At 40.0% G+C, this 20692-nt stretch overlaps 1 protein-coding gene across 2 annotated transcripts in view; it reads right to left on the reverse strand.

Moving 5' to 3' along the window:
• Nucleotides 1-16735, reverse strand: part of BMX (BMX non-receptor tyrosine kinase) — a 59385-nt gene extending 42650 nt beyond the window's left edge. The window contains exons 1-4 of one of the 2 annotated variants that reach the window (XM_012434695.2): nucleotides 16593-16735; nucleotides 7019-7165; nucleotides 6065-6169; nucleotides 3678-3759 (exon numbers count right to left, since the gene is read on the reverse strand). In XM_012434695.2, coding sequence (XP_012290118.1) covers nucleotides 3678-3759; nucleotides 6065-6169; nucleotides 7019-7165; nucleotides 16593-16595 — 337 coding nt within the window. In that variant the 5' untranslated portion in view covers nucleotides 16596-16735. The other variant, XM_064364510.1, reaches the window with a different exon arrangement.
• Between the last annotated feature and the right edge of the window lie 3957 nt (nucleotides 16736-20692).

Here is a 20692-nt window from a genome sequence, read left to right on the forward strand (position 1 = left end):
TTAAGCCCCGCATGCATTAGGTATTTGTCCTAATGCTCTCCCACCCCTTGCCCCCCACCCCCTTTCAGGCCCTGGTGTGTGATGGTCCCCTCCCTGTGTCCATGTGCTTTCATTGTTAAACTGTCACTTATGAGTGAGAACATGCAGTGTTAGGTTTTCTGTTCCTGTGTTAGTTTGCTGAGAATGATGGTTTCCAGCTTCATCCATGTCCCAGCAAAGGACATGAATGCATTCTTTTTTTATGACTACATTTATTATTTAATATATATTTCATCTTTAAAATTTTTCTAATTATTCCAATAATAGCCTTAATAATCACTCACTTTTTTTTCTGACCGAGGATCCAATTCAGAATCACACATGGCACTTGGTTTCCCTTAATTTACAACAGTTTCTCATCCCTTCTTTGACTTTTGTGCCTTTGACATGTTTATACTAAGGAATCAATGGTTTATGGGGCTACTTTCCTAGGAATATGTGCATATTTTAAAAAGCTGCAGGACTAGGGCAATGTATAATTCAAATACATGAAATTGTAATCTATAACAAATTAGCCTCTTTTGAAATACAACAGAGAAATCTACAAGATCTTGGTATATTTTAAGAAGTCTCTGGGTGAGAAGGGCTGGTTTTATGTGTGACTTTAACTCTTTCCCTCTTGACTTTATGTTCATCTTGAGGTTTCCTTATGTTGATCCCAGGAGAGTTCTGCTTCTTCTTTACAGTCCAAACTCAAGGAAGTGTATGGAGATAATACTTTGCTGGGTCGTTGGGAGGCTGTTAGATAATGTATGTAAAGCACTCAGCAGTGTTTGGCCCCGAGTAAGTAGGTGTTCAATAAACAGTGGGCTTTAGTGATATCATTCCCTTAATTTAACTTAGTTCAGTTTAGCTGAAAATGCTGGCATTAAAAAAACTTTACTAATGAGAATTAAAGGGAAATTGTGACAGAAATCACAAAAAGCAAAAAGAGTTAAAACTACAAAACATAAGTTTCTGATTTTGGTCTCACAAAGCCATTGCAACTTATTGGACACAGTACTTGCCTTCCTGCTCTCTAAGCTCCTGGTCTCCATGTGTTGGGATTCCTATTATTTCCTCATTACATGGATTTAGTTTCCTGGGTAACTAGTTCTTTTCCCAACCAAATGCAAAAGTCCACGTTGCAACAGTCTCACCACCTTATAATGACCGTAAGAGGAACTTATAGATTCATGTATCTACAGGACTTTACATTTACATATTTTCCTTCACATATATCCTTTCATTTAATCTATTCAAGAACCTAAGGGGTGGCTATTGTTATTACAGCTCTCACAGAGTCAGGTAAACTGAAGTACAGAGAGGTAGTACAACTTGCTCAAGTTCACAAGCTTAATAAATAGCAGATCTGAGACTCAGCCTCAGGCTTTTTCTACTACATTACAATGTACAGATGCCAACTTCTCTGCCAAACCCCTTTCTGTTTTAATTTTTGGAAGGAAGGGCACATTTTTTCCACATCTGGTTAGCTGAATTCAGGATCATGATAGTTGACACTCCTATGTCACCACTAAATCAGCCCAAATCTTCCAAGTGTGGGTTAACATCTGGAAAATTCTGTCTTAAGTGTCTACCTCAGTTTATAATTCTTGAGCCAAATAATAGACACAAAAGGCAGGAGGAGTCATCGTAGCACAATGAAACTTTGGAGGGGAGAATATTTGAGCAGGAGGACCTCTGTGTTTTCCTGCAGCAGGTTGGTTGGCCAACTTGATGGCAAATCCCACTCACCTTCTTTCTCACTATCTTCCAGCACAGAGGCTGGAAAAAAAAGATACTGTCTTCCAGCCTCCTTTGTAAATATTAATGGCCATCAGACATAGTACTGGATAATGTGACATAAGCACAGGTTTGCAAGGAGCTTATGGGAAGGCTTGGAATCTCTCCAGCAGCCTGTAAGGATAACAGAGCAGAAAGCTAGGAGGAGCCTGCATTCCTACTGACTTCATTGAGTTGCTGCACTAGCCCTTGACTGACTGCGTACCTTTGCATTTGTTACTGTGGGAGAAGAACAAAAGTCGATTTGTTTCAGCAACTGTTTGATGTCTTTTCACCTGCGGCCCAAAGCATCACTAGCTGATACAAACCACTTATTGTGCGTAGCGACAAACCACTTTTTGTGCATATGGCAGCTGTAGTGATGGAAACGCAGCAGTTTTGTGAGGGGCTAGAAGATGTGTTTTTGCTTCTCTCTCTGCTCTTCTTTTACATTTCATATGTCTTCACATGAGCTGCTCAGGCACATGAGATCTAGCAGGGCATGACCAAGAGCTGCACACAGGACATAGCACCTACTGCTCAGGAAATTCCGTCAAAGGAGACGAAATGGGAAGCAGAATCTTAGAGCTCCTCCTAGAAACCCTACAGTAACCACAGTGACTCCTGTTTGTGCATAAGATACTTTAATATATTTATGAGTGTCTCATTTGTGGCCCATGACTGCTCTAGGAGAAAAGAAAGGTAATTTTCTATTTGACAGGTCAGGAAACTGAAACCCAGAGATGTTAGGTGATTTTATTAGGTGACAGAGCAAAGCAGGACTTTGAGGTAGGTGTATCTGACTCTAGCGGGGGGCTGCCTTTCTCATTTCAATGAATCGGTGGTGAGTAGAGGGAAGCTTCTGTCCCCCAATGGACCACTTGCTACCTGAAGAGTGGGTTGCTAAACCTTTTTATGCAAGGAGAAAAATTAAGCCCTATGTGTGAAAAGGGTGTATTTGCATCAAAGTGGAGTAAGTGTGTGTAATTTGAGGTGTACCAAGAAAGAATCATAATCTAAAACTTAAATAAAATAAAATAAAATCTTCCTCCATCTAGGAGCCTAATACCTGAAATTTCACAAATGGAGCCATTCATTTGAGTTAAATAATTGTCTTCACATTATTATCCATCTTTAAAATATCACAGAGGGAAATACTATAGTGCCAAATTATTAACAATGATTCTCTCCCTTCTACCAAAAGTTGTTACCAGGGCAGCTTAAAAATCACTGGATAAAAGCTTCATTAAATCTTCAGTTTTGCCTAGCATTTACAGTGCATTGCTTAAAACGTCAGGTTTAGGGAATTGAGTTCTGTGTCCCTCGTTACTGTACCTATGACATTTTAAAACTTCACTTGTCTGAAAAATAGAGAATAATATTACTCCTTTCCATAGAGTTGTCAAGAGGGTTACCTAAGAAAATATTTTACAAGTACTTGATAAAGTAGCTGGCAAATGGAAATGCTCAGTGTAGAAGTATTAGCTGTAACTTGCTATAAACATCAAAAGTCTGGTACAAGACTGCACATAGCCCCATGATGACCTAGACTTTCCCCTGGTAAAGGCAAGCATACTGAGTGGAGAGCGGGTGGCTTGGCGTCCCCTAAGCTGCTGGGAAAGCACAATGCTGGCTCTGTGTGGGACAGGGAATGCGATCCACAGGCTTCCTGTGTGTAACAATGAGAATGCAAAAATGAGGATGAGTCTGACACATTCACTGAGGTTGGTAGGAAAATCAGTAGATTGTTTCTTGGCATTGAGTCTTTTTACTGCCATATCTTTCCTCCACCAAGCCTCAAAAAAAAACAAAACTCGATTACTCTCTTTTATGACTTTTTTTGACCTTCCTCTTTCAACATTTCTTTTTTGAATTACCTTTTTGTAATGCTTTCAACCACTGACTTCGGCTCTCTTCGTTTGATGCATAGACATAGAGAAGCCCATCTTTATAGACAATCTGGAAAGTAAAATATTTGGTGTGTTTATATATAATTGCACCATAGTTCACTTTGGTGCACCTGAAAACTTTTTGTCATTCAAAAGAAACCGTGAGTTTGCTTATATAGTATACATCAGCTCTGGCATTAGATGAAAAAAAAAATCTGCTTAAAAAATCCTCCAGCCATCAATTTGTTTTATCCCAGACAGTCTTATACTTTGGAAAATTATAGCAATATGCCCCTAATAGTAGTGATGAACAATGAGTTCTCATCAGGGATGCCCCGGACCATGGATAATTATAATATGTTAGACATTACATGTGTCTTAGGATTGATCTGGTCCATTCACCTACCCAGTGCATGATTTCCTTACAGTCCAGTGGAAAATGTTTAACTGCTCTATCTTTAAAAATACCTTCAGGGATGGAATGTTCTTTACTTTGCTATGTCATCTCTGTCAATATCCATATATTCTGATCATTATACAGTTCATACTTACATTTAGTAAAAATATGTCTCCCTGTTACTTCCATCTGTTTCATCATGTGGCATCCCAGGAATCCCCAGAATATATCATTTTCTATTTCTTAAGACAAATGTGTAAATGTTTGAATATTACAATATCTTCTCCAGATCCTTTTCTAGTTTATTCAACTCTTGTTGGTAAATATCCACAGCATTTGTTGAACACTTACTAGCTGCTGGGCTCTTTCCTAGCTACTTCAATATTTTAATCTTATTTCAACTCTATGAGAAATAGAAGTTGAGTATGTGTTTATGGCTATACAAGTATAAATGTTGGACTAGGAGCTCTGTGGGGCTCCAAAGCCTGTGTTTTTTTGACCACCTTATGCCTCTGTGAGGTGAGTTTGCAGCATCTTTCATGAGCATGCTGTCCCCTGGGTTCTCCCAATTGGGTAATTTTTTTCAATTAAAAAATGTTTATGTAGAGATGAGGTCTCACTATGTCGCCCAAGCTGTCTTGAACTCACAGCCTGAAGTGATCCTCCCTCCTTGGCCTCCTAAAGTGCTGGGATTACAGGCAAGAGCCATTGTGCCTGGCCTGGTAATACTTTTTCCAAATGGGAAGTATGGTTTGTTAATCAACTGGATTATTGTATGTCATTTTAGCCACAGCTTCCTACTACTGGCATAGGGTAGTCAGGCCATCTGAAAGACAATCCATCTACCTTTAGATCAGAAATGTAAGTTTTTGTGATATAAGAAAAGTAGGGGGCTGGGCACAGTGGCTCACGCTGTAATCCCAGCATTTTGGGAGGCCGAGGAGGGCAGATCAAAAGGTCAAGAGATCGAGACCATCTGGCCAACATGGTGAAACCTCGTCTCTACTAAAAATACAAAAAATATGTGGACATGGTGGCGCACACCTGTAGTCTCAACTACTCGGTAGACTGAGACAGGAGAATCAATCGAACCCGGGAGGTGGAGGTTGCAGTGAGCCAAGATCACGCCACTGCACTCCAGCTTGGTCACAGAGCAAGACTCTGTCTCCAAAAAAAAAAAGAAAGAAAAAAAAAGAAAAAGAAAAGTAGGGCATGACTTAGATTAGGCCACTTCCAAACGGTACCGTCAGCATACACTCCATAGCATATCAGTGTAAAATGAAGACTCCTTAGTATGGTCACCTCTCCAGGCTCATCTCTTTCACTGTCTCATGGGCTTCTTTATTCATAGGGACTACTTAGTGCTCTCTAAACATGTCATACTATTTCACCCATCAGTGCCTTGATACCTGCGGCTGCTTTTGTCCTACTGCCCTTCTCATATTGGCTGGGTTAAATTTTACTTGTCCTTCCCAACCTGAGTGTCACCTCCAATAGAATATCTCTCTAGCCTCTTGGAGTGAGAAATGAAGCTTCCACATCCTGGGACTCCATGGATGCATTCTGCCGACCTCCATCTTAACACTGCTTTGTAATGGTCTGTGTATTAGTCTATTTTCCCACTTCCCTATAAATGCCTTGGGACAGGGGCAATGTTTTATTCCCTATAGTATGCCTATTACTGTGTACCACATCAGAGACACTCAACAATGTTTGTTAAAAGAGATTATCAGACCTGAGGCAGGTCAGGTCTCTGCGACTTACACTCCTGTCTTGCTTCCCTTCCCTCCAGGGAGGACAGCTTGGTGGACAGAATTTTAGCAAAATGCCCAACTACCATTTGGGAATATTCCAAGCCTTGTTGTTGTCTTAATAGGTTGTTTTGAAATATCATTATTTTTCCTAGATATACTGAGTTCACAATAGAAAAATTAAAGGAATAACTATCCACCCAATGCAATGTCGTTCTTCCCTTTACCTGAAATGGATACTGTCTCTCCACAGGCGTCTGCTCCTCTAGATTTACTTTCTCCACGCATCTGATTTTCTTAATTTCAATTGATCCTTTTCTGCTGCCCCTTTTCTGAATTAAAAAACAAAATGTAAGATACTTCATGCAATACACCATGGTGCACAAGGAAAGATAAAGCTCAGGTTATGCTTGAGAGGGAGATTAGGGTAGGGGGTGGGCAACGGAGAACCACTTCCCATTACTCTGTGATAGTCAAAATCCAGTGACAACAGAATCTATTCCTTGAGTGTGGACACAAACACATATATTCCAGTGGTTAATAATCTTCTTTGATTATCTTGAAATGTGTTTCAAATCACCTACCATGTGGTTAATATACTCAGGAAAATCAAGATTTAACTTCTGCAAAGCATCTTCATTTTGGCTGAATCTTATGACAGTATTTCAGCATTTTTACTATGGTAGAATTCTCAACTGTGCAGGAATAGTCTTATTTCTAGCATTGTTTTAAGGCAGCATTTCTTATCCTCAGCACTATTGACATTTAAGGCTGGGTGATTTATTTGTTGTGAGGACTGTCCTGTGCACTGCAGGATGGTTAGCATTCTTGGCCTCTACTCACTAGATGCCTTTGGCACTTACTGTTCCTGTCCTCCAGTTGGGACAACCCAAAATATCTCCAGTCTTTTCCCAATGTCCCCTGGGGAGCAAAAATGCCCTCCGTTGGGAACCACTGTTCTAAAGTTACAATTTACCTTAGTAAAGTTAACTAATGTTTTAAAGTCCTTTATCTTGAATTCATTATACCTTCGTTAAGAAAAGGTCATGTGACGAGTGGATAGAAGCGGACCTTTACTGTGTAAGCTAAGAAACCTGATATTCTCTCATTATGATCAGGTACTTTGTGGAGACTTAGGAAAAATAATAAATTGTATGAAAACAATAAAATAAATGTCTCACCATTTTGTCATATTCATAGTAGGAAAGGTTTGTCTTGGTCAAAACAAAAAGTCGTTCTTTGTAATTATTTGGTGACATTTTCTTCTTTTGCTGTGACCTTTTGAGAAGAAGTTCTTCTAGAATAGATTTTGTATCCATATTATCATCCTAAACAAAATAAATAATTAAAATGAGTATTTGCAGCATCTAGGTAAGTTCTCTAACCTTCGTATCATTTCCTCAACTATTTCCTATTAAAGAATAATATAAATGCTAATTTTTTAAAAAATGAGACTGATTTAGGATTATAAAATAAATGACATAGTAGCTACAGTTTTTCTACTGCCTTTGCTTTGGATTTTATAAATATGTTGATTTTTAAAAAGCACTTTCTACATTTGACTCCTCCCGCTGTGGATAATAAATTCATCATCTTTGCACCATTCTCCAGACCACCTTATCAAAATGCTCTGTACTCTTTAAACATTCCGTATGTGTTGGTTGGATTGAATTGGATATGATAAAATTTTTTAAAAATTAACTCCACACAGCTCACAATTTATGAAGTAATGGCCAGTAATTTGATCAAATTATCCAAACCACTATGAGGCACTGACGTTATTGTCAATAACACCTGCAGCCCCGATCATGACCAGATCTTTAACATAAAGGACACAGGTATAATTTTCAATATCTATGAGAATTTAAAATCAAAGTGAATGCCTAGGATAGAATAAAATGAGAAAAATATATGAGGGTGCAATAACAGATGCCATCAAAAGAGATTTAAAAGAACTGAAAAAATGAGTAAATTTACAAAGTAAAAAGACCCTTGTTTTTATTTCAAAATCATGTAAAATATTAAAACTTAAAGTATTTCTGAAAAATAAATGAATTAATTTTCTAGTTCGAGTAAGATGGTTGCTTCAACCCTCAATCTGCTATCAGCTCTGACCATGAAAAGTAGCAATGTTGAGCAGTAGGCCAGAGAGACAAACTTTCTTACGTTCTTCTTTGCTTTGTGAAATTGTATCATTATTTGCATTCACATGCCCAATAGTTAAGATCTTTCTTTATTGATAATCTGAAGGTTTCACTCACCTTAGACTCACTACAGCCAAAGTATACGTGTTGGTCCTTAACTTTAACTCTCAAACTCTAAGCAAAAAGTTACCGCTTTGATGCACCGTCACTCATATTCTCTCTGGCTGTCTCTCAGGGACATGCATTAAAAAGAAGATATTTGCATCCCACTTATCAGTCTTGATCAGGAAGCACTCACACAGGCATTACTCTGTTTGCATGGAGGCGGGCGCTAAGTGAACCCATCCCATCACTAGAGGGCACTTCTCACTGGCCCGAGAGTATGATGGACTCACTATGGCAGAAGAGTGAAATGAAAGGGAGACTAAGAAATACAGCCCGGCATTGAATAAACCACAGTTGGCTCCAGCCAGCTTTTCTCCTGACATAGACCACACAACTCTCAAAGTGGAATTAAGAAAACCAGCTTTTATTATTTACTACATAAAACAAAAGATTGTTTATTAATTTCTAAAATGTCCTCCAAGGGCATTATTTGATTTCTAGACAGAAGTAGTGGAAACCTTATCCATTCAATATAATAAAGTCTTGGTTACTTTTTGCTTGGGATATTGTTTTAGCTATTTAAAAAGGATAATTCTTTTGCAAAAGAAGAATGGGTTTCTTTAGAGTCCAATGGGTGCTATTTGCCATGGTCACTGGTTTCTCTGCCCAGTAAAGACAGGGCAGAGATCAGGGTACAGTAGAGCCTGCAGGACCTACAGAGGCAGGTAGCATGCCTTCCTTTTATGTATGCTTCCATTGTGAACTCTACATATCCATGTGCTCAGATAAGCTCATTTTCTACAGAATTTGCTCGGAGACTTACGGAAATAATGAAGGTCTAGTGTTTGTGAGGGAAAGCCTCTTTTAGGCAGGCAACATCATACCGGACATAGTTTTAGGGTACTTATATATTTCTATTTTTACTAATGACGCAGAAGGAGAAAACTGTGAAAACTCTTGTCAGTTTTTTTTATATCCATAGCTGAAATGTCATTCCTCAAAGCAGAGTGCTAATTAAATAGATCTGATTAGTTGAATAGAAAATTTACTTTTTGATTTTTTTCAGATGCTGAATCAATTTGTGACATTAACATTGTTTAAAAATGTGAAACACCTAATCAAGTAACTATTTAGTCTTTCCCAGTATATGTGCCGATATACATACTTTTCTGTTTATAGAACTTTCACACTAAGGCAGGGCACAGTGGCTCACGCCTGTAATCCCAGCACATTGGGAGGCTGAGGAGGGAGGATCGCTTGAGGTCAGGAGTTTGAGACCTGCCTGGACAACATAGCGAGATCCTGTCTCTAGAAATTTTTTTTTTAACAAATTAGCAGACACGGTGTTGTGCACCTGTAGTCCCAGCTACTCGGGAGGGTGAAGAGGGAGGATCATGCCACTGCACTCCAGCCAGGGCGACAGAATGAGACCCTGTCTCTAAAAAAAGAAAAAGAAAGAAAGAAAGAAAGAGAAAAGAAAAAGAAAAATTTTACGTGTATCACACTAAAGATGGGAATTTTTGGAATTTTATATCAAAAAATAATAAGATGAGTCGCAGAGACTACTGACAAATTCACAAAGTCGCCTCTGTATATTGAAAGGAAGAAGAACATCGAGTAAAAAGGAAAGTATTGAACCCTCAAGCACCTTCTCCAGTAAACCTCCAAGGGTTAACAAGCATTGTTGCATCTGATGAAATATAACTTGTGAAATTTCAACATGATTGTTCATTTCAAAATCCTGCCCTTTATACATTTTTTGCTTTCATTTTAAGATGCATATGCAATATATGTTTATTCTATAAAGCCCAGAGCTACAGACAGGGAAAAGAAAAACACAGCACATCTCTAGATGTTTTTCTTTTGAAATATTTATGTGCACATGCTTACTTTTTCAAAGACAGGTTCACGTACTGTGCACATGGGTCTGTAATCTGTTGTTCTCATGTAATAAACACCTGAAGCCACACATTTTTGAGGTCCCTATCCAAGAGGAACAGTCCTTCAAAGCTCCACTCCCTAACCTGGACTACTGAAGCTTCCTAACAATCTTGAAGAACCCCACCTTGATGACTCAAGCTGTTTTCATTTCTGTATCAGTTTCTTCTAAGACAAACCATGTGGTTTCTGCTCAGGCTTGGACTTGCCTTTCTCCTTCTATTTACTTCTGCCCCTTCCTTATACTTCTTTCTCCTCTATATGGCCTAGATTCTAATTTGAAAACATTTCTATGGTGGTATCTCTTGATAAGAAGGGTAGTTGGATAGTTGCTGATGATTAGTTTTTAGAAATGCAGTATCTCCTCCCTTGTATTTTGACAATAAGTAAACAGGGTTCACTGTTAAGTCAAATGTGTGACCAACAACTAGCAAACCCTGCTCTTGTTACCCTTATTTAAGGAAAATTCAGTAGGGAAAGTGAAACAAAAAACCTTTTAAAGTAAAATGAGATCCTAAACCCAGTCAGTGTTAACAAGAAATCTATTTCCATAGAGGAGCTGGTGGGATTTGGGTGGACTCTCATATTACCACCCACATAGAATAGACATATCAATTTGCTTACCAAATAGCCCAGGCTGCCTATTTTCATAAACAGATGAAACTAGAAAGAGATTAAGGCGCAGAGGAGGCAAAGAAAAACCTGGCAGAAATCAACATAGTATTTCTTATAAGGAGGCTAGCAGCCATTAGGTAACCTCTTACATACGTAAAAGGTGCATGTTGAATTAACATGACTTGTAATCACTGTAGTTATTTAGAATTTATAAGGAAACAATGGCATGAGAGTAAGAAGTTCAGGCTGGCAGTTCTATTTGGCACACTTGATTTTGAGCCTACAGTGTGTCCAATATTGAGCGACTGGTTCCAGAAATAAAGATCAGCTGTCCGTGGCCCTGAGTGACGATGTACAAGCTTGAGAGATAGGCTGCGTAACTAATTAATATGCAAGATTGCTGTGGGGTGGCAGACTTGGAAGGCAGGGGGAGGTTACAGAACTGTCATTTATAAGCTGTATTATCCTGGCCAAGCCCCTTCCCTGCACTAACTTTCAGTTTTCTGATCTGTAAAATAAGATAGGTAACAACTCTCTTACTTTACAGGACTTAAATGAGAAAACTTATGTGAAAGTACTTGGCACACTGTGGGTGCCAACTATGCTTCAAAAAAGAAGAGATGGAGCCAGAGCAATCAGGCAAGAAAAAGAAATAAAGGGTATTCAATTAGGAAAGGAGGAAGTCAAATTGTCTCTATTTGCAGACGACATGATTGTATATCTAGAAGACCCCCTCATCTCAGCCCAAAAGCTCCTGAAACTGATAAGCAACTTCAGAAAAGTCTCAGGATACAAAATCAATGTGCAAAAATCACAAGCGTTCCTATACACCAATAACAGACTTAAAGAGAGCCAAATCAAGAACGAACTGCCATTCACAATCGCTACAAAGAGAATAAAATACCTAGGAATACAACTAACAAGGAATGTAAAAGACCTCTTCAAGGAGAACTACAAATCACTGCTCAACGAAATAAGAGAGGACACAAACAGATGGAGAAACATTCCATGTTCATGGTTAGGAAGAATTAATATCGTGAAAATGGCCATACTGCCCAAAGTAATATACAGATTCAATGCTATCCCCATCAAGCTACCAATGACCTTCTTCACAGAACTGGAAAAAACCACCTTAAACTTCATATGGAACCAAAAGAGAGCCCGCATAGCCAAGTCAATTCTAAGCAAAAAGAACAAAGCAGGAGGCATCACACTACCAGACATCAAACTCTACTACAAGGCTACAGTAATCAAAACAGCATGGTACTGGTACCAAAACAGAGATATAGACCAATGGAACAGAACAGAGGCATCGGAGGCAACACAACATATCTACAACCACCTGATCTTTGACAAACCTGATAAAAACAAGCAATGGGGAAAGGATTCCCTGTTCAATAAGTGGTGTTGGGAAAACTGGCTAGCCATATGCAGAAAGCAGAAACTGGACCCCTTCCTGACACCTTACACTAAAATTGACTCCAGATGGATTAAAGACTTAAACATAAGACCTAACACCATAAAAACACTAGAAGGAAACCTAGGCAAAACCATTCAGGACATAGGCGTAGGCAAGGACTTCATGACCAAAACACCAAAAGCATTGGCAACAAAAGCCAAAATAGACAAATGGGACCTAATCAAACTCCACAGCTTCTGCACAGCAAAAGAAACAGTCAATAGAGTGAATCGGCAACCAACAGAATGGGAAAAAATTTTTGCAGCCTACCCATCTGACAAAGGGCTGATATCCAGAATTTACAACGAGCTAAAAAAGATTTACAAGAAAAAAACAAACAAGCCCATTCAAAAGTGGGCGAAGGACATGAACAGATACTTTACAAAAGAAGACATACATGAGGCCAACAAGCATATGAAAAAATGCTCATCATCACTGGCCATTAGAGAAATGCAAATCAAAACTACATTGAGATACCATCTCACACCAGTTAGAATGGCAATCATTAAAAAATCTGGAGACAACAGATGCTGGAGAGGATGTGGAGAAATAGGAACACTTTTACACTGTTGGTGGGAGTGTAAATTAGTTCAACCATTGTGGAAAACAGTGTGGCGATTCCTCAAGGACCTAGAAATAGAAATTCCATTTGACCCAGCAATCCCATTACTGGGCATATATCCAAAGGATTATAAATCGTTCTACTATAAGGACACATGCACACGAATGTTCATTGCAGCACAGTTTACAATAGCAAAGACCTGGAACCAACCCAAATGCCCATCGATGATAGACTGGACAGGAAAAATGTGGCACATATACACCATGGAATATTATGCAGCCATTAAAAACGAGGAGTTCGCGTCCTTTGTAGGGACATGGATGAACCTGGAAACCATCATTCTCAGCAAACTGACACAAGAACACAAAATCAAACACCACATGTTCTCACTCATAGGCGGGTGTTGAACAAGGAGAACACATGGACACAGGGAGGGGAGCACTATACATGGGGGTCTGTTGTGGGGGAGTGGGGGGGACAGCGGGGGGGTGGGGAATTGGGGAGGGATAGCATGGGGAGAAATGCCAGATATGGGTGAAGGGGAGGAAGGCAGCAAATCACACTGCCACGTATGCACCTAAGCAACAACCTTGCATGTTTTTCACATGTACCCCAAAACCTAAAATGCAATTAAAAAAAAAAAAAAAAAGAAGAGATGGGGGAAAAATGCAAGTCCTAGAATAGAGTCCATTCACTGTGCTATGAAAGGGCCAAGGAAGGAAAAGCTGTTTTTTTCTTAAGGTAACCAAATAAGGTATTTTAGAAGGGAGCCACATTGAAATTAGACTTTGAAGGATGAGAGTGATTTTACTAATAATGACCCTAGCCAATGTTTAAGGAGGGTTCACTATGTGCCAGGCTGTTTAGAGTTTACTGGTCACAACTGCTCTATGGAGTAGGTCATGACACCTCTACCTTATGTGGTGGGCCAGAACACCCCCATCCTATGGGATATTTTGTGATACTCCCAGCCCATGGGATAGGTTGTGACACAGTCACCCTATAGAGTAAGTTGTAACATCATTTCCTGCTAATAGATTATGGAGCTGCAATAGATAAATAAATTGCCCAGGACACACTGCTAGTGGGTGGAGCTGGATTTGAATCCCATCAGTCTAACTCCACAGCCCGTATTCGTGACCATGATATTAATGCTAGAGAAGGACATGCCGGCTGTGTGACCCTCCTAAACCAGAGAATGCTCTAACTTAAAAACAGGAAGGCAGTCATAGGATGTCAAATCTGATAGGAACCCTAGAAACCATTTAACAGATATAACCCCGAGCCCAGTAGCCTAGGTGTCTTAGCCAGAACTGTTAACCAGTGACCTAAGAGGCATGGTCCTAGGAGCCAGCTTCACGTGTCCTGCCTGTACCCTATCCACTCCATGTTGGCGGTAAACAGAGTAGGAGATATTTGTGTGTTCAGCCAAACATACTACAGCTTTGTTAAAGGGCATAGTTTAGTGAGACTACCCATAAATTTGAGTCTTAACAGACACGTGCAAGAGACATTTTACCGAAAATATCAGAAAGATATTGTTACCTATAATCTTTCAATAGGAACCTGCTGCTGAAAGGCAGTGTTAAATAGCAAACTTTGAACCCACGTTTTCAAAATAGGTAAGAACACACAACCTCAAAAGTTGGAATAAATTCTCACTGGTACAGAAGAGGAGCAGTAGACAAGATACAAAGGGAGACAGGGATATCTCGTTAAATGGCCATTGGATAGTTCCCTCAACCAGGTAGTGTATTCTCTGACTGGCTGAGGGTGGTGCCTTTAAAGATTTATCCTTTAGAATTGAGAGATAAGGATAGCAGTTCCTTACCCCTTGACTTGGTTTAGTTATCCTCTCTTACTTTACATGCCATATAGAGCTGAGGATTTCGGTAGGTGTCAAGATGTTAAAATAACACATGTGGTGGGAGGGCAGTAGAGCAGGAAGGGTGGGAAAGAAAGGAAAGACACTCCAAGGGGGGCGGGATCGGGAAGGGAAATGGAGGGCCCTGTGACAAACTTGATCTTCAAATATTTGCCAAATGCCAGGCCTGCTTATCTTCCTGCTGAATAACTGAACACATTGTGATGGTAACTTTAAACAAGAACAAAACGTTTGACTGAGAATCAAGTAAAGTAGTTCAAAAAAGTCTTATGATGCTGGCCAGAGACAAATCCTGGCTTCACACAACCTGACAGATCCTTATTTCACATGATATTATGTAGGAGAGGGAAAATTAAAGTTGATTTTGGCATGATGTGGATAGAAGTCTTTTAACATTGACACTTTAATTCTCAGCATTTTGGAGCATCATATCTTAATTGCTCCAAAATGAATGTATAAAGACACTTTGGGAAGATCACTTTCTCACAAAGAAGGCAAGAATCATAATGCTAGTCCTGTTAGAGCTAAGTTTTGCTTTAGGTGTGAGATTAATCTTCAGTGCCCCATAGAGCTTTTCTAAGTCTTTTCTTCTTTTCAGTAACCTCTTTCTTTCTGCTCCCTCTCTTCTGCCTAGGGCACTCTCTCTGGGCATCTTTCTTAGGAGAAAAGCAAAAAGTAATAAATCCATGAGCTAGCATCTCCTGCTGAATTAAACATGTAACACTGCTTATGTAATGCAGGTTGGTGTGAGTGAAAGCACCAAGCTGTGTTTGAATCCCTGCTCTGTCTCTGTGCAACCTGTCATGTTACTTAATTCAGCTAAACCTCAGCTTCCCCATCTGTAAAGGGAGTAAAACAATAACCACTTCAAAGGGTTATGAGTAGTCAAGAGAAAATGGCAGCCTAATGCCCATCACCCTAGTAGATGTTCTCAAAATTTATGTCCGTTTTCATCACTCCATAGGCAAAGTTTTAAAAAAAGACCATAGCAAAATTAAAGAACTAAACACAATGAAATTATAATGATCCTTAATGATAAAATTTTACTTCCCATCCCTCTGTTCCCAGCTCCTGAGGATAGGAGATAATGGGAGGCAGGAAGACCTCCTCATATATTGTCATGTCAACAAGCACTGGTCCCTGGCAGGTTTGTCACAGACTTTCCATCCTGAGACGAGCTTCTATAAAATGAAGTTGAACCAGCCCCTTAGTGACTGTATATTTGTGCCACCATATTTCCTACAAGTAAATACTTGGATGTGACTCAAAATGTGGTCCATGCACTTGCATCACCCGGGTGCTCATTAGAAATACAGACTCTCAGTTCCCACCTGAGACCTCATGCAGCCAAATCTTCATTTTAGCAAGATTCCCAGGTGATCCATGTGCACAAGAAAGCTTGAGAAGCGCTTACATCGATCACAAAGTTTGTACTACTTTTCAAATCCAATAAAATCATTGTGGCCCACAAAATCTTTCAAAATTATATGGATGTGAGTGCGACCGTATGGTTCCCCTCCCTCCCATCTATCTCCATCTAAAATACACTAAGCACTTGATTTAGGGAGACTTCAGGAACCTAAGAGCAAATATTTGTAGCTAAAGTAACACCATAAAAACAAAGTTAAAGAAGGTATGAGGAACATTTCTATGTCTCTTTGGAAGCAGTTATGAGGCCAATATGAAAGGCTGTGGAAAGGCAATACCTAAAGAAGAGGATGGAGAAAATTAGCAGAGAGTACAGCACAAAGCTAGATAGACCTGGTGGTGATATACACAGAAACTGATAGCTTCTCTAACTGAGATTTTGAGCAAGGAGTGAATTTATGGTGAAATTATAGCAGTTTCACCCATTGGCCTCTAAATTACCTAGTCCCATCTAAAGTCCCAGGGGAAGCCCTAGCAATTTCATATTCAAAATGTTGCACTATTTTGCTTAAGATGAACTACCCAAGGTTTGTAAGCTTCAGGCCCCACAACACCAGGAACTAAACTTATTTTCCCCATAGAATATGACACCGAGTAGCCACCTGCCGCTTAAACGCACCATCTCGGCTTGTTCCGTGCTTGCCTGGGTCCTGCCGCGGTGGTTGGTCTGCTCTTGCAGGAACAAAGCCCCAGCTGTCCTGTTTCCAGCAGAAGCAAATTGTTTCACATTTTCCTGGCTGCTGTGTCAGAAATGGCTACATTACTCAGTGCCCCCAACACGTTTATTGTCCTACAGAGCCTTACACAATCCCACAGGAAACCACGCTCAACACTTAGCCAACACTTGTTGATCTGATTGAACGCAACAAAAACGGAGACAAAAGCATATTTCGTGAAGGTTCCAATTTTGATAACTATAGCTCCCACTTTTCCCAGGCAGCTCTCGGGTACATGTGATAACCCCTGCCTTTGTTTGTAGAGCGCTATGCTGGAAAGGACAAGAAAATATCTCGGCAAGCCCCGACTGCTGACGCTGACTTCTCTCACACGAGCCAGGAAACCATTAGGTAATGCCAAAGCACACAGAGAATAAGCAATGAAACTTAAACACTTGGACAAAGGAAGACCAGAGAATATGTAAGAACAGTTCATATGATGGGAAAGGAGTTTCTTTATATAGTTTAAATTATTAAGAAATCCAGAAATGGAAAAGAGATTGTTTTTGCTAAGGTGTGGTACACCCAGATCACAATGAAAAAGTGTGTCTCTTGACATCATTATGACAGCCTCACAACTTTTGGCCTCCCCTATTCCACCATTTTTCTCTGGTGCATACTGGTTGGCCATTTGTAATAAATCTAAGGACATATTTATTTATTTATTTATTTATTACTGCATTTTAGGTTTTGGGGTACATGTGAAAAACATGCAAGGTTGTTGCATAGGTGCATACGTGGCAGTGTGATTTGCTGCCTTCCTCCCCTTCACCCATATCTGGCATTTCTCCCCATGCTATCCCTCCCCAACTCCCCACCCCACCGCTGTCCCCCCCTCCCCCCAACAGACCCCAGTGTATAGTGCTCCCCTCCCTGTGTCCATGTGTTCTCATTGTTCAACACCAGCCTATGAGTGAGAACATGCGGTGTTTGATTTTCTGTTCTTGTGTCAGTTTGCTGAGAATGATGGTTTCCAGGTTCATCCATGTCCCTACAAGGGACGCAAACTCATCGTTTTTGATGGCTGCATAATATTCCATGGTGTATATGTGCCACATTTTTCCTATCCAGTCTATCATCGATGGGCATTTGGGTTGGTTCCAGGTCTTTGCTATTGTAAACTGTGCTGCAGTGAACATTCGTGTGCATGTGTCCTTATAGTAGAACGATTTATAATCCTTTGGATATATGCCCAGTAATGGGATTGCTGGGTCAAATGGAATTTCTATTTCTAGGTCCTTGAGGAATCGCCACACTGTCTTCCACAATGGTTGAACTAGTTTACACTCCCACCAACAGTGTAAAAGTGTTCCTGTTTCTCCACATCCTCTCCAGCATCTGTTGTCTCCAGATTTTTTAATGATCGCCATTCTAACTGGCGTGAGATGGTATCTCAATGTAGTTTTGATTTGCATTTCTCTAATGACCAGTGATGATGAGCATTTTTTCATATGCTTGTTGGCCTCATGTATGTCTTCTTTTGTAAAGTTCTAAGGACATATTTTATGTCCCGCTATGGATAGACAAGAAAAGGAATCATCCTTTTGGCATGCGTTGACACACTGTGCTTACTTATAAATTGTTGATTACTGCAACTTATTTGTTAGTATCTATGATGTGAAGAAGTCTTGGATTGGCAGAGGAGAGTGAAGCTACTGACTTTCAAAGAGGTTTTCTTTTGAGTGTACATGGAATTAGCATCATTTCTATTCATTCGTTCAGTCAAGTCTTATTTGAGAACCTGCCATGTGCTGAGCATTCTGTTAGGGGCTGGAGACACAAGAACCTACAGAAGAGAGGCAGCCTACATCTTCAAGGAGCTTATGTATAGCGGGGGAGAACCACAAGTAATGGTTTAATTACAGTAGAGTGTGGGAAAAAGAACTTGGGAGAAATATTTTTTAATATTTCAATTTGGAAACTGGAATTTGGGGAAGGGCAAGAAGTCCTTCAGAAGAATTCAAAAGAGTGTAACTTACATTCTGGTAGCAAATTAAAACCACCGATGGGTTCCAAATAGCTCTCCATTCTTTAGGAATATAGTAGGGAGTCATTCAAAAAATTAAGGGTGAAGCAGGGCAACAGTAGCATAACAACCTGGCCAAATAAATTAATTCTACACTCTGCTAATTAATTTCCTTTTGCACATGACGATTTGTATTTACTCCACAACTTATATATGGTAATATGGCAAAAGTTAGATTCTAGAATAAAAAGTAAACTTAGGGTAAGGGAAGGAGGAGTTGGTGATGGGGTTTGGCTGTGTCTTCACCCAAATCTCATCTTGAATCGGAGTTCCCATAATCCGCACATGTTGTGGGAGGGACCTAGTGGGAGGTAATTGAATCATGGGGGTGGGTTTTTCCTGTGCTGTTTTTATGATAGTGATTAAGTCTCACCAGGTCTGATAGTTTTATAAAGGGCGGTTCCCCTGCATACACACTCTTGCTTGCCACCATGTAAAATGTGCCTTTGCTCCTCTTTCACTGTCCACTATGATTGTGAGGCCTTCCCAGTCATATGGAACTGTGAGTCCATTAAACCTCTTTTTCTTCATAAATTACCCAGTCTCAAGTATTTCTTCATAGAAGCATGAAAATGGACTAATATAGTTGGTATAAATGTGGAAACACCTGGGCACAATCTCTTGGGATTTCCATCCCTTCTTGGGGTGTAAAACACTCAAGGGCAGCTGGGAGGAGTGGTTTCCTCTAAGTCAAAATGTCACAGATTTATTTACTTATTCTATTCATTCACTTCCTCTGCTACTTCTCTTGACTGTTTCTTTGGCTCTGTATTTTCCATGACTTTAGTTACATCCTAATTTTTGGCAACCTGCTATTTTGGTAATATGACTTAATTTACTCAAATTATACGCTGCACTGTCACCTTTACTCAGAATTTTAGGAATTTTCTCCAAAGCTTGTTCATGCAAGCCCGTAGCAAGCAACAATTAAAGGTTCAGGGCATGGGATAATTTGACTTTATGATGTGAGCAAACTTGTTTACGTGTGCTTACATTTTTAAAATAAAAAAGAACCTGGAGAATCCATTGTCTGAGAGAGAGAGAGGGGAAGAAAGAAAACCAGATAATCAGAGTCCTTCTGTCTTGTGCCGGACCTGTATTTTTCTCTCACTTTAAAAAATGCACTTGACTCATGGCTTTAAACACCATCTATATGCTTAGGAGAGCTAGGACGTCTCTTCTGAATTCCAGACTTATATTTGACTGTCAACTTGTCCGTCTGTACTTGGGGTATCTGATATATATCTCAAACTTGTCCAAAGCTGACCTCCTGATTCATCCCCCAAACTAGTTTCTCCTACAGTCTTCCTCTTATCAGCTAATAGGAACTCTCCCCTTCCAGTTGCTCAGGCTAAAGAATATGGAGTCATCCTTAATTTTTACCCTTCCCTTGCACCAAACGTTCAATCCTTCATGAAATAAGGTTAGTACTATCCTCGAATGTACCCCATTGGGCCACTTTTCAATACCTCTACTGCCACCTACTGGTCTGAGTTGCCACCATCCCCGGGGGAATATTGTACTAGTATCTGATTGTTCTTCCACTCTTGTCCCTGCAGTCTATTCTCCACTGAGTGGCCAGAGTGATTCTTTTAAATATAAGTCACATCTTAGCACTTCTCCAGTCTGAACTCTTCGCTTGTCCCCCCTGTTCTGGTCCCTTAGGACTGTCTAACATCATCCCATGATTATTCTATTTCATCTTACCACTCCTAAAACTGGCCTCTTTTCTACTCCTCCAATATTCTGAGCAACATCTAGTCCAGGGCCATTGCATTGGCAGTATCCTCTGCTTGGCAAACTTTCCCAGATATCTGACTGGCTCATGTCCTCATTTCCAGGTTCTGTTTCAAATGGCATCTTCCTAATGCCCTATGCAGACCACCTGTTTAATATTACAGCCTCACCCTCCACCCAGCACTCCAGTCTCCCTTTCTCTGCTCTATTTTTTCTTGCTTCTACAGGACTCATCACCTT

The sequence above is a fragment of the Aotus nancymaae genome, unplaced genomic scaffold (assembly GCF_030222135.1).
Source record: "Aotus nancymaae isolate 86718 unplaced genomic scaffold, 86718_ANA_hifiasm-v0.15.2.pri h1tg000058l, whole genome shotgun sequence".
NCBI classification, from domain to species: domain Eukaryota; kingdom Metazoa; phylum Chordata; class Mammalia; order Primates; family Aotidae; genus Aotus; species Aotus nancymaae.